This window comes from Gymnoscopelus microlampas (assembly GCF_963454915.1).
Source record: "Gymnoscopelus microlampas genome assembly, chromosome: 7".
In the NCBI taxonomy this organism is placed as follows: domain Eukaryota; kingdom Metazoa; phylum Chordata; class Actinopteri; order Myctophiformes; family Myctophidae; genus Gymnoscopelus; species Gymnoscopelus microlampas.
In genome coordinates, this window is record NC_139944.1 from 13,444,396 (window position 1) to 13,462,630 (window position 18,235).

The following is an 18,235-nucleotide window of genomic DNA, read 5'->3' on the forward strand; positions in this document are numbered from 1 at the left end:
TAGAGAAATGACTTAAGACAGTCACTTTATAATTGTTGCAGCAGGCTGAGTGTTTATTTGAAGACCTTTTTTGAAAGAGAACTTTGTTTCTTTCTTAACCCATTGATACCTGGAACGCATCTGTGTCACTTTAGATGTCTTTGGCTATTCAAAAATAGCAGATATACAAGCTCATAGCGCGGCACCGAGTGCCGCGCTACGAGCTTGTAGATCTGCTATTTTTGAAAAATCGTGAAAATATTTTTTAAATATTTTTTTTCAAAAAAACTGTTAGGATTTAGAAAATGTTTAGAAGCGGCCTCAGGTCTTAATGGGTTAAAGGAGAACCGCTGACCCTGTCGATGTTCACTTCAGTACATTGTCGACGGTTATCATAGTCTACAGAAACAACTATATAAGAAACAATTCCCCTTTCTTTGTCTGTTTTGGCTGTTCTTTGTGTTCCTGCAATTCCCATTATGCGTTTTGAGCTTGTCGATCTTTTGCTAGTTTTGGACATATGAGGTTTCCACCCGACAGAGGCTATATTTTATGAAGACATCATCACTAATTAACTGTAAACACAGGGAACATGGACAATGTTACACCCACCCAGGGTAGTGGCTAAAAACCAAGGATTATGTAAAGAAGGATATGACAGATAGATGTTCTGGGAGGCTAACTGGCGCCGGACATTCAGTATCAGACTCAGAATGAACTTTATTGTTATATCACTAATAATAATTTAAAACAGTGTTATATGTCTTCTTCTATTTTCCTGAAACAATTATTGAATGCAGGTGGCAATCATTAAACCATAGTGTTTATTCTTAAGCTTGTCCACCCGGATCTCATTGACTTCAATGCATTCCATCAAAACTTCCGGCTCCAATTTGCCTCCCAGTGCGTTGAACCTGCCAGCTGGAACTGTACGGACCAGGAGAGTTTCTGTCCAACTTGAATATCAGTTGTAGTTTTATTCGTAGTGGAGGTAATGTTTTCATCACAACTTCAGCAGCATTTTAGAGACACACAGAAGACTGCTGCTCAGCGCTATGCTATGCTAATGGTACATTACTCATTCACTGCTAGAATAAATACATTAATAAATCATCCACGATTTTCTTACCTTTTCAAGTAGTCACAGAATATTTATCTCCACTGTGATAGATCCCCTGATAGTCGCTATTCACGGGGGTTTCACTGTGCTTCCTCGAAAACAACCCAAAAAAAAGGCATTGCGACCCCCCGTTCGCTTGTTATAGGCCCATTAGGCCGTTGAAAATAGCATGTCTTGTCAAAAATACATAGTAAAACACGGGAGGCGAGATACAGGCGATTTCCCAAAGACATTAACTAGGAAGTGAATGGAGCAGTACATCTTGGGATCACTTGATCTTCACTATGATCTAGTGGAGAAAAAACCCCACTAACAGTCGTCCTTGGCAGTCTGGGCCTTCGGAAAATAAAGTCGTCAAAATCGTCCATGGCAGTGAATGAGTTAAACCTACAGACGTAATGGCGAAAATGACGAGGTTTCCCTTTTAACCATCAACGCCATCGTTTCCATTCGCAGAACGCCACGAAAGCCATTAAGAGCGAGCCGCCCCCCAAGCCCCCCAGCGCCAAGCCGGCGAAGCCGCCCCCCAGCGCCAAGCCGCCCCCCAAGCCCCCGGTGGAAGAGGCTCCGTCCTCGCACTCCGAGCCGGAGGAGCCCGCGTCCCCGGCCCGCGTCCCCTCGCCCTGCAGGGAGAAGGAGTCCAGGAAGAAGGGCTCCAGCAAGACCCCCAAACCCCCCAAGATGCCCAAAGCCCCCAAACCAGCCAAGGTATCCATATGGTTTCAAATATACAGAATGTTATTTAGATAGCATGTTTTTTTAGACAGATGCTAGGTTTATTGTTTACCTGGTATCATATTGTTTAATATGTTTAGTTTAGTTTATTTGATCCTCTTCATCAGTATCAATAAAATCATAAACAATGAACCTAGCATCTGTCTAAACCAGGGGTCTTCAACGTTTTCAGGCCAAGGACCCCCTAGCTGAGAGAGAGATGAAGCAGGGACCCCCTCTGTATTGTATAAAATTGTGTTTCAGATAAACCTTTGCTGCTCTTTTTTCCCTATACACCTACCTATAACTCTTTGCCAAAAATAGCCGATCTACAAGCTCACAACGCCTCGCAGCGCGAGGCGTTGTGAGCTTGTAGATCTGCTATTTTTGGCTAAAGTTCTCCTCAGAAAAGGGATGCTAGGGTTGAAGTGGTTAATGTAAAAGGAAAAAATCATATCACACAAAGATTTGCCGGACCCCCTGTAGTAACTCTGAGGACCCCCTAGGGGTCCCGGACCCCCTTTTGAAGACCCCTGGTCTAAACAGCATGCTGTCTAAATAACAATCTGTACTATGTCTAGTAACTAAACTAAGGTATGTACGTAGGATAGGCACTTATGAGCTTTAAGCTTCAGACTATGCCTTTTGATCACCTTTAACTATGGAACAGTTTGCTTATGTTGATGTATGATCGTATTGATACTGGTGAAGATGATCAAATAAACCAAACTAAACTAAACATATATGAAACTATAGGATACCAGGTCAAACATAAGCAAACTGTTACACAGTTAAAGGTGATCAAAAGGCACAGGCTGGAGTTTAAAGCTTATAAGTGCCTTTCCTACGTCCATACCTTGGTTTAGTTACTAGAAATAGTACAGAATGTTATTTAGATAGCATGTTGTTAAGACAGATTCTAGGTTCATTGTTTATCTGGTGTCCTATAGTTTAGGAGGCACTACACGGTCTCTCTGCATTCTATGTGCTTAACCCATTAAGACCTGGAACTGTGTCATTTTTAGATTTGAGCTAAAAAGCATTATTTCACACTTTGGGCTATTCAAAAATAGCAGATATACAAGCTCATAGCGCGGCACCGAGTGCCGCGCTATGAGCTTGTAGATCTGCTATTTTTGAAAATTCATGAAAATGTGTGCAAATCTTTGAATATATATATATTTTTAAAGCGAACATTTTAAACTCAAATCTTTGCTTCTGGGGGTCCCTGGAACTAAATATTTTGATGGGGGTCCGCGGCCAAATACATATAATTTTGGGGGTCCTTGACATGAAAAAGATTGAGCACCACTGATATAGAAACATACGTTTTTCAGAAAACTGTTGGGATTTAGGAGACATGTAGAATCGGCTTCAGGTCTCAATGGGTTAATGTAAGCTGCTCTGGATTTGCTAAATGCCCTAAATTGTAAAGTGTAATTGCAAGGTCCCCAAGGTGAAGGAAGGAGGGAAGAAGAAAGCCAAGAAAGCCAAGGAGACGCCGGTCACTCCTCCTCCTCCGAAACCTTCCAGCTTCGCCGCTCTGGAGTCCCACGCCAAGGACATCCTGAGCAAGATGGACCAGCAGCCCAAGAAGGCAAAGGTGAACGTATGCATCATGCATTATACTGTACTAATAAAAACATGTAATATAGAGATCGTATATCACGAACGTATCGTTGCTGTCAAGGCAGAAACCTCTTATCTCCATGTTCTAACCTTTTGTGTTCTTTAGTAAATGAATGCCCTACTTAAAGCGTTGGTTCTCAAAGTGGGGTCCGGGGACCCCCAGGGGTCCTTGGTGGGGTACCAGGGGGTCCCCAGCTAAATAAGTTAATATAGCGTCACAATCATTTTAACCACTTTAACCATTTATTGTATACTTTGGCTATTCAAAAATAGCAGATATACAAGAACTTGTAGATCTGCTATTTTTCATCATACTGTACATCAACAGGATTTGATCCCTGGCACCAAATCTTTTCAAATGGGGGTTTCACCAACATACTCTCACTCTCAAGCAGTACTATAGTGACGCCTTGGGACAACATCTGACCATACTGCAACATTTGACGTTGAAAACGGGACATGAATGGGATGTTGTAAAATGACGTGATGGGGGGTATACCATACCCGTCATGTCATTTTACAACATTCTGATAATCCCGCCCACACTGGAATAATTAAGTGCCATTCTCAGACCCAATTCGTGGAGAGGGTGAGAGGGTGTATGGTAATGAAAGTGCTTAATTTCACTATTATTTCACTGGCTTCAAATTTCAAAGCCAATTTGTCCAGTGAGAGAATGTATAAGAATTATTTTTCAGATCATAGGTTTAACTTAGCGTGGCACTGAGTGCCGTATACTTGGGGGTCTACTGTATACGTGAGCTTGTATACAGTATCTGCTATTTTTGAATAGCCCAAAGTATAAAATAATGGTTATTGCAAAAGATCGATCAATTTTTACTCATGTGACGCTCTCTTCACATCCGCAGGCTGTTAAAAACGTCCTGAGCATGTCAGAGAAGGAAGTGTCCAAGCAGAACAACGTGGAGAAGTTCGAAATCAAAGAGCAGAACAAGAACAAGACGGAGGCCAAATGGAAGTACAAGGTAAAAGAACGCAACGTTAGCCGTTAGTAGGCTCGTGAGATCAGACGGTCCCACTCGAAGCCAAAGTAAACAGCGCAAACGATCCTTTTAAAAGTTCAAATCAACCGAAGCACGGCGTCTTTTCGCGAGAGTTAATCGTGCGGTCGTTGAAGGTCAGGTGCTATAAGGACTCGAACGGAAAAAACGAAGGCTCCTCCGAAAGCGATTTGCACACTTCACTTCAAAGCGGTCGCGGGCAGAGCGCGGTTCCGAAAGTCGCAGGTTTAAACGGCCTGCGGCTCATCAAAGCCACTGCAGAGATATTTCGCCCTTGCAGAGTTTACCTAACGGAATTACACTTCATATCGTCATATCCACTGCAGTGCGTGTAAGTATTTACATATGCCCTTGTCCTTTAACTCATTAAGACCTGAGGCGATTCTTTAAAAAAATCTAAATCCTAACAGTTTTTTGAAAAAAAATCGAAAACATTTTTTTTCAAGATTAAAAAAAAATAGCAGATCTATAAGCTCATAGCGCGGCACTCGGTGCAGCGCTATGAGCTTGTATATCTGCTATTTTTGAATAGCCCAAAGAAATCTAAAAAATGACACACAGGTGCGTTCCCGGTCTTAATGGGTTAAGGAGCTTGTTGTGTCATTACCGTTGAACGACATGGAAAGCATTTTGGGGAGCAAAAGCACAACTCTCCAATGGGAGACATTAGAGGGATTCGGTTTCATGGAAAATTCAATGCCAAACTGCTTTGGAATGCTTGTACTCACTCCCAAGGTTCCTGATCCAAAGTGCTCCTTCACATCGAGACAAGCATTTGCAGATGGGACGGATTGTCTTCATATAGATACAGAGCAAGGTCACTGCGGCATGCATCTTCACGTTGGACCACAGCTGAGGCTGCCAAGGGCTCACAGCTCTGCGTTTTTAGTTTCTTTTTTAACAACGAGGAGAGCAATGAGGCCTGCAGAGCGGCGGACAGTAAACAAAGTACATTTACTTGAGTGCTGTACTGGAGTATTTGTATTTTCGGATAGCTATGACTTTCACTCCACTACATTTCAAAGACAAATATTGTACTTCTGACTCCACTACATTTGTAGGAAGGGAAAACATATATTATGATTAACCAATTAAGCCCTATTTCAAATATAGTGAAGGTAGCAGATCTACATACTCATGGCTTGTAGATCTGCTATTATCTTCTATTATTATTTCTGGAAAACCTTTAAATTTCAATACAGCAATGCATTTACAATTAAAGGAAAATATACTTTGTAATTTTGAATACTTAAATATATTTAAGAGCATATACTATTGGATACTTAAGTATTTCTAAAAGCAAGTACTCCAGTACTTTAACTCAAGCACAAATTTGACCGAGCAACTTTCACTTGTAGCTGAGTAATATTTGACCAGTAACTAAATATATAGGGTTTAAGTGGTTCAAAGGTATTAAGTGAGTAGGAGTAACATTAACAGTAGCATTTGCATTGGTCTGATTTTTCCACAATGACTTGATTCCATTTGGCATTATGATGTTCCCTCCCGGTAATCCTGTGGTTTGGTAGAACCGGGCACACCAAATGAAAAACAAAGAAGGCAGGAAAGTGAGGCCTTTTAACATCATAGGGTTTAGATTAATCCCTTCTTTATGTCACTATTGTTTTTCACCAAAAATGTCTTTTTCAATTTTTACAGAATAGCAAACCAGATTCCCTGCTGAAAATGGAAGAGGAATGCAAATTTGACCGAACGCCGCTCTTGGGCAGTAAAGACAAGTTCAGCTTTACAATGTCTCACAAGAAAACGCTGGGGTATGTATGTATGTATGTATGTATATGTACGTTGTTGGGCAGAAGCCTTGTATGTCCAAAACTGTTACTTTTCAGGAAATGGAAAAAAGAAACTATGTTCCAACGGATCCAATATAGTTATTATTTAGTCACAAGCTCTTGTCAATACTTTTAATTGGCTAAATATTTAGAAAACCTACAGACACACTTAGCCACTTTCTCTTTCACCCCCCAAAAATTATAATAACCCCCAAAAAATAGCAGAAATTGCTACAAAGCTCCAACGCACCACAATGCAACGCGTTGTGAGATCAGCTTTTAGATCTGCTATTTGTGCAACTTTTCTGTGACACTGTAGTGTGACAAAGTGGGGCACTTACGGGGAAAAAAAAGAAAAAAAAGAAAAATATGGAGATACAAGGTTTCTGCCCGACAACAACGATATGGATTGCCACATAATGTCTCCCTCCTCCAGAAAGGAGCATGTTAACCTTGTCCTGCGGTGTATTATGATGATCGTATCGTTTTGTGGCCATCAAGCGCTGCAGCCATTACACTCGGCTCAAGGCCTGCCAGTGTTGTGTGTGTGTGTGTGCGTGCGTGTGTGTGTGTGTGTGTGTGTGTGTGTGTGTGTGTGTGTGTGTGTGTGTGTGTGTGTGTGTGTGTGTGTGTGTGTGTGTGTGTGTGTGTGTGTGTGTGTGTGTGTGTGTGTGTGTGTGTGTGTGTGTGTGTGTCTGGTAACAGCCCCCTCTTATTGTGTTTTTTTGCGGGTTCCCCCACACCAGCTCAAAGGCACTGAAACCTCAGACCAACTCCAGTGTTTTTGGATCGTTACAAAACATCAAAGAGGACAAGACCAAGCCAGTGAGGGACGAGTACGAGTACGTCTCCGACGAGGGCGAGCTGAAGATCGACGAGTTCCCCATCCGCAGGAAAAAGAACGCCGTGAAGCGAGACCTGTCCTGTGAGTGTATACTGCATCGCTTAAAGGAGCTACACCATGAATTTAAAAAATAATAATAATATTTGATATCATATTGTTTATGTCCCTCAAACGTTTTTCAAAAGGTTTGAGCCTAAATCAAGCCTCAGATATACTCATTCCAACTAACTTCTCTCTGGCTTATAAAGCACTTTCACCTGCAATACCACATTGTCCTGTTTGGCACGGGGCGCTACTGAGCCAGTTTGTATGCATGTTATGTCCTGGTTCTGTGTGGAAAAAGTAAGAAAAAAAAAATAAGAAAAAAATGAAAAAAAAAAAAAATGAAAAAAAAAATATATTTTTTTTTTTTGGATTTTTTTTTTTTGGTTAGAACTGAAAAACGGGAGGAATTGTTCCCAGACGTGACGTAGGGTGGGGGAACAAATCTGACGGACTGTTTTCAGACCAATTTACATAAAAACCACAGATAGCCTATGAAAGCCTGCATGCTCGAAGTCGGGTATTTGTTGGAACAGAAGAGAGGTGGGGGAGACCAAAAACACACAAAAATGAAGAAAAAGTTAAAATTCATGGTGTAGACCCTTTAACCCGTTCAGACCGGGAACGCATCCGTGTAACCCACTTTATCCATGTTTTATATACTTTGGCTATTCAAAAATAGCTTGTAGATCTGCTATTTTTGAAAAATCTTGAACATTTGTGCAAATCTTTGAATATATACATTTTTTTAAAGCGAACATTTTTAACTCAAATCTTTGCTTTTAACTCAAATCTGGAATAACATATTTTGAGATGGGGGGGTCGGCAGCCAAATACATATAATTTTTGGGGTCCTTGACATGAAGAAATTTGAGCACCGCTGATATGGAAACATACGTTTTTCAGAAAACTGTCAGGATCTAGAAGACATTTAGTAGAATGGGTCTCAGGTCGTAATGGCTTAAGCAACATTACACCAAAGGGTATGCTTTACCCTGATTAGTGGCTTGCATCACTGACTGCATCACTGAAGTTGTTTTTTAGGGAACGGAAAAAAGGACCTGTATTCCAATTTATCCAATGTATTTATTATTTAGTCGCAAGCTCTCGTTAATACTTTACAAGAGCACAATGTGTCGAATATAGTAAATATACATTAGGGTTAAAGTGGTTAACCAGATTTTGATACAGTCTTAACAATTTTTTACTGGGGACCTCCTGGAAAACCCCTGAGGACCCATGGGGGTCCCCGGACCCCACTTTGAGAAGCACTGTGATAGAAAGAAGGCATTGAGACCTTTGTCCTTATCGTCCTGTTGTCTGCAGTTTTGTCTAACATCAGAGAACCCATACAGCCAGCGAAGAAACCAAAGCTACAACCATCAGTTACTAAGGTACTGTATAGTACACACGCGCGCACACGCACACACGCACGCACACACACATACATACACCGCTCACCAGTGATGTAAATAACTAAGTACATTTATTCAAGTACTGTACTTAAGTACAATTTTGAGGTATTTTTTTTTTACTTTACTGGAGTATTTCCAATTTTCAGTACTTTTACCTCTACTCCACTACATCTCAGAGGCAAATATTGTACTTTTACTCCACTACAATTATTTGAAAACTTTAGTTACTAGTTACTTTGCAGATATAAATTATTATATTATAAAACATACATTAACCACTTTAGCCCTATTTTATACATAGGCTATTTGAAAATAGCAGCTCTATAAGCTCACACGTCGCGATGCGACGCGTTGTGAGCTTGTAGATCTGCCATTTTCAAACATTTTAGTACCTTTACTTTTGGTACTTTGAGTATAATTTCATGCCAATACTTTTGTGCTTTTACTCAAGTAAATTCTTTAACACAGGCCTTTTACTTGTAACATAGTATTTTATATTGCAGTATTGCTACTTTTACTTAAGTAAAATATCCAAGTACTTCTTCCACCACTGACACACACACACACACACACACACACACACACACACACACACACACACACACACACACACACACACACACACACACACACACACACACACACACACACACACACACACACACACACACACACACACACACGCGCATGCATGCATGCGCGTGTGTGTGTGTGTGTGGTACGTGCATGCATGCGCATGCATGCATGCACGTACCAGGGCTGTGGGAGTGCTCTCCCATAATGCATCTGGGCACGCCGGCTGAATCAAAGAGGAGAGAAGCTGAGGAGATTGTGCCAAGCATCACCACAGACTGATGATGGGGAAATAGCAGTGGTACAAATGGTGGATCAGAGCTCCACCAGATGCGCGGCTGTTTACTAAGCGGGGAGGTTACGGGAGGCCAGATAACAACCTTGGTCTGTTTCATGCACTTTGTTTAAAAAAAAAAAAAACTCACTCGTTCGTGGGGCCAAGCTGGTGTCGTGGTAACAGCTAGTTAATGTGATCAGCGACGGAGCAATGCAACGCAGGAAAACACTAATCACCGCATTCAAGGCGGAGAAAATGGGCTGCACATGTTACGCTAACAAAATGTGCATTTGGAAGCAAAACTTTGTCTTCTGTTTTTTTGTGGATATTATGGGTATTTATCTGTTACTTTTCTCCACCCCCCCCCCCTCCCCTCCCACAGTGTGTCGACTCCTCAGATGAAGAATCTCTCCACATAGACACCGAGGCCAAGCCGGAGGTCAAGCCGGAGGTGGTCAAGCCGGAGGTCAAAGGTCGAAATTCCAAGGTCAAGAAAAAGGCCGGCAGCGCGGCCGGGATTCTCGACCTGTTGCAGGCCAGCAAGCAAGTGGGCGGGATCGACATCAGTGCCAACAGGTACATATAACCTCGCCTCAACATCGCCAGTCCCATTACAAACTGTTTATACTTATAATAATCCCCAGACCATTTCTTCAGGCAGTGCTACATCGTAGCACTAATAGATCAGTGGTTCTCAGCCTTTGTTTGAGCTCTGGACCAGTAGCACATTTCATGCAGTCTAGAGCTCTTCCCGGGTCCAAAATGACGGACCCAAACCCTAATTGTAGCCATGAGGTTTATTCGGAGATCCGATTTGTTCTGAGATATTACAGAACCGACCCCAACACTGGTGGGTATTATATGGACCTGACAAACCTGATAGTTACAATTGCTGGGGAAAAATGACGTTCTATGCCAATTATAGGCTACTGCATAATGGAATCTAGCAGCTACAAGTTAGCCTACAATAATAGACAATTACATTAAATTGCATGTTTTCACCTCGCTGAAGAAGGAATCCATGATCGCACATGGTGTGCGCAGCTTTGATCCCATGGAGGTATAGTTTGATACATTCTGAAACTCAGCTGTCAGCCTGGCACGCATACTGTAGCACAGCGTGACCTTTTGCCTCCTTGTTTTTGAGCTGCAGTAAATTTGATTCTAGTTCAGCCTTATTATCACACAGCGCTTCATGCTTTTCTGTCCTGATCAGCGCTGAGTAGTGCTTCTCTGAGTAATTGATAGAAATAAATGAATTTCTTGGGTTAACTACTCCTTTAAAGCCAGTTTTGAACTTAGTTGTACATCAGTGTCGCACACCAAAAATAGTCGATCTACAATCAATCTCTCAACGCATCACACAGACATGTTGTCAGCTTGCAGATTAGCTATTTTCAGTGCACGACACTGCGCACAATATACAATATCAATCTCTCATTTCAAGCTTTTTTCCTACATTATGCCTATTACAGTACTACATTTAATGGGACTTATGAAAGATATATTTAACCCATTAAAACCGGGAAAGCATCTGTGTCATTTTAGAGTTTTAGCGTTGGCTTTTCAAAAATAGCAGATGTACAAACTTGTACATCTGCTCTTTTTGAACATTTTTGGAAAATCTTGAAAGTCTGAAAACTACTGATTTAGAAGGCATTTGTAGAATCGGCCTCAGGTCTTGACATGAGGTCTAAACATATTTTTGATACACTTAACAAAGTACAATATATCTTTTTAAAACTATTCCCCATGGAACACTGTAATTATGCCATGGACTGGAGTCTGGACAACTTGTGGTCCTGGACCGCTGGGTGAGAAACAGTGAAATCTAGTATCTCATAAAGAAGTCCACATGGACTGACTCAGCCCACTGTGCCACCAGCCACCTCATTCAGCCCATTAATTTTGCTCTTCACTCTTAATGGACGGAGCCACTGACAGGCAAATGGCCGCTTCAGTGACAGATATGATCGGAGGCCTATACTTCCGATCTCCCTAGGCCGAGAAATCGGCCGAGAATTGAAGTAACAATTTACACAGGGTCCTGTTAGCGGTTTACGCGTGGGCTCGGCATTTGTTTAATCTGCCGCTAATTTGTCAAGCGTGGCCTGGCTTAAGACCCCCCCTGCCCCCCTCCCCCAAACCCCCCGTGTGTCCCACTGTTTGCTGTTGTTTTCCACTCTTGATGGTCCACTTCCACCGCAGTGAAAGCTACAAATGAGCGACGAAAGGCCGAAGCAAAACACAGCCGAAATATGTTATTTTCTTCCATTCTCCCCCCTCGCTTTGAAAGCGGAAGCATGACACAGTGATGACAGGTCACCAAATGACCAGGGATCATTATGGCCGTGCTTAAAGGGGCCTTTGTTACAGCTCACTGCTTAATGACTTTAATAGCTGCTAATCTGGACAGTCTGAATTAGCTTTTAAAACTGCTCCTTTAAACGGCCAGTAGACCATGGAGAATATATTACACACACTTTTTCTTTGGTCTAAATTCACACTTGGCTAAAGGTGCAGTAAGTGATATTTTTGGTTAAAGTAAGTGTTAGAAAGCCCTATATTCCGATACTAATCATTGCTATAGTATATAGATAGACTGTTTGCCCAGTAACAGGGGTCTCCCCGTCTCTCCAGCTCTTTAGGAAACAGAAAATACATGTTCAGGTCAGGTCAGCAATTTCATCCAATCAAGAGAGAGAACTCATACAGGATACAGTATAAACAAATGAAATAGGAAGTGATGACACAAACAAATGAGCAGACAAAATTGAAACTGGAACACAAGCTGACAAATGATCTTTGTGGTGTTCTCTCTCATCATTGGATGAAGCATGTAACCCAACAGAAAACTTATTGTATTTATTAAAGAGCTGGAGAGACAGGTAGACCCCTGTAACTGAACAAACATTCTATAGCAATGAGTACTATCAGAATATAGGTGTATTTAACACTTATTTTAACCAAAGAAAATCACTGACCCTACCTTTAAATGAACACTGCAGATTTTACATTGTAAATCGGGGGTCCCAGAGATGACCCACCTGTGTACGGTCTCTCTGAGTTACAGACCCGAAAGGCTCCATTTGGACGCCCTGGTATAGTCATTAAAAAAAGCATCTGTGTCATTTTAGATATTTTGCGTTGGCTATTCAAAAATAGCAGATATACAAGCTCACAAATCTGCTATTTTTTGAAAAATCGTAAAAGTGTGCGAACTACTAGAAGGCATTTGTAGAATCGGCCTCAGGTCTTAAAGGTTTCATGACATGTTGGTTTTACAAAACATTAAAGTCTTTATCATGGTCCTTCACACGTGAATTAAAAGGTTTTAACAGAAATATCCACTCCAGTGAGCCATGGCAGGTTTGTGGACTGTGACATCAAAGTCCACGGGCCAATCACATTACTTTTCTGAGCCTAATTACCGGTATTCAGAAAACCCCAGACCACAGAAAATCCACTGAATGTTCAAAGTTTTGTTTTTTTGGGGTGTAATTGAGGTCAGAAAACCAAAACAAATAATTAAAAAAAATTGAAATTTTATGTCATGAAACCTTTAATGGGTTTAACACCAGGGCTGCAGGGCTCCCGGGCTGTGCGTGTAATGTCTTGTGTGTTGTGTGTTATCTTCTTCATTGACGTACTTACAGTCAGCCACCTGCATCCCCCAGCACACAGGAGGCCATCCAGGGCATGCTGTCCATGGCCAACCTGGCCTCTTCGGACAGCTTGCAGCCGCCGTCCTGGAGCAACAGCCAATCCAAGGGCAACAGCCAGTCCAAGAGCAATAGCCAGTCCAAGGGCAACAGCCAGTCCAAGAGCAACAGCCAATCCAAGAGCAACTCGCATGGCGGCGCGCAGGGAGGCAAGAAAGGAGGGGGAGGAGGAGGAGGGGCCGCCAACAGTAAGCGGCCCACCAAACGCCTCCCGAAGAAGCCGCGCAAGAGCAGCAGCATGGACAGCATGGACTTCGACGACGACCAGGACCACATGGACGCCTGCTTCAAGGACTCCGATTATGGTGACGTGTTACACTGACTAGATACAATGCTTTATTGTAGGGATGCGCCGATATGGAAATTCTTGACCGATACCAATGTTTAAAATAACAATTTAGCCGATAGCCGATACTGATACCGATATTTGTTTATTTCGTTTTTGGTGTTATTATTTCCCCCTTTTGTGCCAGGGAAATAAATAAATCTTCATTATAAGAAATAACTGTTCAGAATCTGCAGAAACAAAACATAATTGCCTTGATGCAAGTAACATTAACGAGTGTCAACGAGCATCAGCTGGACAGTGACACACACACCTCAGCTGTGCTGAACTGAAAGTGACTTTGGAGTTAGTTTTTAAAAAAAGCCCTTGAATATGACTGAAGACATGATAATGTTTACTGTGATTATGGTAAGCTTACATTTCATATCACAAACACCATAGAGTAAAAACTCATGTAACTTTAACCATAAAAAAAAAATGCTTGTGATTCTATATTAAAAAAATGTGGGGACCCCCTACCCACTTTGAGAACCACCGGATTAGACACAAAAAAGCCATCGCTTGTTTCCATTGTGGTCTGCTATGAGACAATACAACACACAACATCCATACGATACTAACATCCATAAAACACAAATAAATGTACAGTTTAGAACAATACAGATAGGACAAGCGACTTCACAGAGGCACCTGGAGACACAGTAGTGAAGACAAAAGATGAAAAATAGAAGTCCGCACACTGTGACTTTGCAAAAGCTTCCAGTCAAGTCTTTATTGAAGATTAATGTTTCGACACACGAGACACACTGTGTCGAAACGTTAATCAATAAAGCCTTGACTGGAAGCTTTTGCAAAGTCACAGTGTGCAGACTTGGAGATAGTGAGCCATCTGCAGCCACGAGGCAGTCCATCCAGGGGATCTAAGTCCAATTAACACTGTAGTCCACCGTTGCTCAACGTCCGGGGCCCACCAGGGGTCCAGGTGGACCCTTACGGGTCTGTAACTCTTAGAGTGTATGAATGGAATGGTCCCCAGACCCGATGCAGAGAACCAGTGCTGTAGCCTGATTTATACTTCGTCTCACGATGGTGTCTGATTTACACTTTGAGACACACATACAGGTATTTAGTGGGTGTGGCCGAGTCCACCATTGTCTTATAGGTGCAAATAACACAGGTTATCAGCTTTGAGTGTGTGAGACAGATCGTATAAAATGATAATGGCCCAAGTACAGTACCATAGTATAGAAAATGATGACGGGGCGTCCAAATGTAGTTTTTTTGCAAGCTCACGAACCACAAAAAGGAGCCAAATCTACACTAGAAGTACCTTTGTTTGCGCGCCTCCAACACACACATCGATTCCCTTGCACTTTTTGCACGTCCTGTAGCTAAAATAATACTTTGTCATGCGGCGGAAATAGCAAATCTACAGGCTCATTGTGAGCTTGTAGATTAGCTATTTCCGGCACACGACATCGGCGAGTATAATTCATGCTTGTGCTATTTATGTTTTATTAAGGAGAAAATATGACAAAGCAGCAGTGGAGAGATTTTCTTTTCTCTTGTTTGATAGGAAAATAATTATCTGCCATCTCTCTCTCTCTCTCTCTCTCTCCCTCTCTCCCTCTCCCCCCTCTCTCTTTCGGCACTGCTGCTAACAGGTGTTGTTAAAAACAGCTTGACCTTGGCTAGTATCAACATGTGGGTCCTTTAATGCTAAATGTGGCTTCAGGAAGTTTTCATTAGCAGTAGATGATAGGCCGCGCTGTTTACTTTGTGTGCGTTCCTTTCCAGATACACTCTTTAGTGTTGCTCCAATTTGCCATTTCTTTCCCCCCGCGTAACTTCCTCCATGTGAAGCCCGTCCAAAAACAACATGGCTGACCCTCCCCGCTTGTTAATAAGCCATTAACATGAGCTCACGATGGCTTTCTCTTCTACATGCTTTCTCAACTGATTTTCTAATTAGTCATTAGTTAACACGAACGTTCCCCGCGCTCTCAAATGCCCCCCCCCCCCCATACCCCACCCCCCCCCCCCCCCCCCACTGAAATGCCACAGTTCCTTTCTTCTCTTGTAAACAGGCCATTTTTTATCTTGATCAACCAATTATGGGAAATTCAAGTGCACATGTTTTAAACGGCAGCGAGAGGGGGGGCAGTCGACAGCTGTCTCACAGCTGACCGTGGGGGGGGGGAACTAAGTAAACGCATGCATGCGTCGCACATATGAACAAAGTATATTAACACAGTGACTCTCAACGTTTTTCCGTTTCAAGGACCCCCAGTTTGATATGCATTACGCTGCGTTCAACACTGGCAGATACAAAGCTACAGGCTACCATTCATTTTCAATGGAAGCCAGTGACAGATACAAAGCGACACCCGACGTTTGTAGCTGTTACAAAATGTACACAGCTACAATCCAAGGGGAGCTGGCTTCAACTGTACTGTAGCTACAAAGCTGCAAAAGCACCAAGTGTTGTTTAACCATTTTCCACTGACCTTCTCTAGTCTCTTCACACATTTCCTGATTGTAATACTTTTGATACTTTTGTGTGACGCCGTAGTATGATCAAGTAGGGTGTTAGTTTAAGAAAAAACACAAAAAGTTAAAATATGGAGATTTTTTTTGCATGCTGATGTCAACGAGCATGTTGATCAACACTTCAACAGTGACGCAGGGACAGATATGTAAGCTTGTAGCTTTGTGTCTTTTGTCGCTGCCAGGGTGAACGCAGCATTAGGCCACGGACCCCCATTTAGTACCATAATTCTTTATCCCTGGGGCCCCGATCTACACTGTAAAATCTGTTGAGAGTGTACAAATGTAACAAATGACGCTTGCGGGTTTCATTTCTACACTCTCACAGTTACAGACCCGTAAGGGTCCGTTTGGATGCTGGTGGTCCCCGGACCCCGACATCGCATACATTTTGACTCAAATTCTTCGCCTTCTTTTTCTTTTAGTTTACCCTTCACTGGAGTCTGAAGAGGATAACCCGGTCTTCAAATCCAGATCGAAAAAGAGGAAAAGCTCAGACGACACTCCGTACAGCCCCACAGGTAAATAAAAACAGCCAATAGGTTTCGTCACTGCTCACTGAAAGGTTCTTCCAGAGGTTCTAACATCTGGGTTCTCCTGTGTTGACAGCGCGTGTGGGCCCGTCGGTTCCGCGCCAGGAGAGGCCGGCCCGGGAAGGGGCCCGAGTGGCGTCCATAGAGACCGGACTGGCGGCGGCCGCAGCCAAACTCTCCCATCAGGTAATACAACTGACTGAAACATCCTGGAGCTGCTGTGCATAGTTGATATTTATGCAAAATGTATACAGCGTCGTGCCTCGAAAATATCACATCTACTGTACAAGTTCACTATGTGTGGAGATCTTATATTTCAGCACCCTCTGGTGGACAAATATGCAGACAGTGTGACATACATGCCACACGCACACACGCACACGCACACACACACACACACACACACACACACACACACACACACACACACACACACACACCCTCTTTCCTTCTGTAGCACAAGAAACAAATGCAAAATGTCTATATCAGTCATTTATCTTTAATTTCCCCAACAATATGCAAAAACAATTGGCATATTTGGGGCATAATTATGAATAATGAATGATGATTGATTATGATTAATTACAGCTAAACTGTGATTAGTCTGATTATAATTATTTTATCTTTTGACAGCCCTAATTAATATGAACTAGACTTACCAATGCCTGACCTACCGCAACGATGCAAGTTGGGATTATATGCCCCGCCCGGTTATGTGATTATTATCAGAAGTCCCGTTGTACCGGTTTGTCTGTCTGTCTCTTTTATGCCCATATATGGAGATCCCTGATGTCAACAGTACATATTATGGGCATATCGGTGGGATCTGCGGTTCTGGACGACCGCCTATCCAACCAAGTGCAGAGTTTGAAGTTGTTCGTGCATTTACAGTAGGATCACGGAAATCAACCTTCGGAGCATAAAAGCAGAACACACAATAATAGACATTTCTGTAGCAGGTCGCATAATATGTATATCCTGTTTTAAACAAATAGGAGGAGCAACAGAAAAGCAAGAAGAAGAAGAAGAGCACCAAAAAGAAGGTTCCGGTGACGGAGGATGTGCCGCGGGCGCCGGCGGGCAAGTTCAGTCAGGACAGTGCCGGCAGCTCACCGGAGCACCAACCGGACCACCCGGACCAGCAGGACGGCAGCCTGTCCGACCAGGAATACCACCCCGGCACGGGCAAGTCGCCGGGGGGGCCGCAGCCCATGGCGCCGGGGGTCTTCCTGTCCCACAGACGACCGTCCACCTCCTCCCAGAACACCAACAACAGCACCAACACCACCACTAGCAGCAGCACCACCAACAACAACAACAGCAGCAGCAACAACGCCGCGGCAACGGCGGCCAAAGCGGACCGCGGGGGCGGGGCCGCAGACGCTAAAGGTGAGCTGAGGTGGAGGCAGGGGCGGTGCAGTTAGCTTGTTAGCATCACTGTATGTCCGCTTGAATCTGTCGGGGGGGTTCGTCATAAACGTGTACGCACTGGCCTACAAGTGGGCGTGCCTTCAGATCAGGAAGCAGGCCGCGCTTTACCCAATCAAATGTAGTGGGCGGGATTTACTGTCTGTGCTCTCGCTTCCCACTGAAAACAAACCGAAACTCATTTAACAATAGCGTCCTCGGAGCAGACAAAACCACGGAAAGATCCATGTTCTCTGGGAGAAGTGGTGTTAGTGTTCCGTGTAGAAATATTGTTAGTGGGAATGAAAACATAAGCGCACCACCGGAAGTGG

General features: G+C 43.0%; 1 protein-coding gene across 3 annotated transcripts in view; it reads left to right on the forward strand.

Annotated features, from left to right (window-relative positions):
* The window catches only part of phf2 (PHD finger protein 2), a 49,899-nt gene that overhangs the window by 29,844 nt on the left and 1,820 nt on the right, over positions 1 to 18,235 (forward strand). For 2 of the 3 annotated variants that reach the window (XM_084062225.1, XM_084062226.1), the window contains exons 12-22: positions 1,556 to 1,807; positions 3,261 to 3,416; positions 4,312 to 4,428; positions 6,124 to 6,239; positions 7,004 to 7,182; positions 8,470 to 8,537; positions 9,791 to 9,984; positions 13,065 to 13,435; positions 16,389 to 16,484; positions 16,573 to 16,682; positions 17,492 to 17,885. In XM_084062225.1, the coding sequence (XP_083918351.1) occupies positions 1,556 to 1,807; positions 3,261 to 3,416; positions 4,312 to 4,428; positions 6,124 to 6,239; positions 7,004 to 7,182; positions 8,470 to 8,537; positions 9,791 to 9,984; positions 13,065 to 13,435; positions 16,389 to 16,484; positions 16,573 to 16,682; positions 17,492 to 17,885 (2,053 nt within the window). The remainder of the gene's footprint in view (positions 1 to 1,555; positions 1,808 to 3,260; positions 3,417 to 4,311; positions 4,429 to 6,123; positions 6,240 to 7,003; positions 7,183 to 8,469; positions 8,538 to 9,790; positions 9,985 to 13,064; positions 13,436 to 16,388; positions 16,485 to 16,572; positions 16,683 to 17,491; positions 17,886 to 18,235) is intronic. The other variant, XM_084062227.1, reaches the window with a different exon arrangement.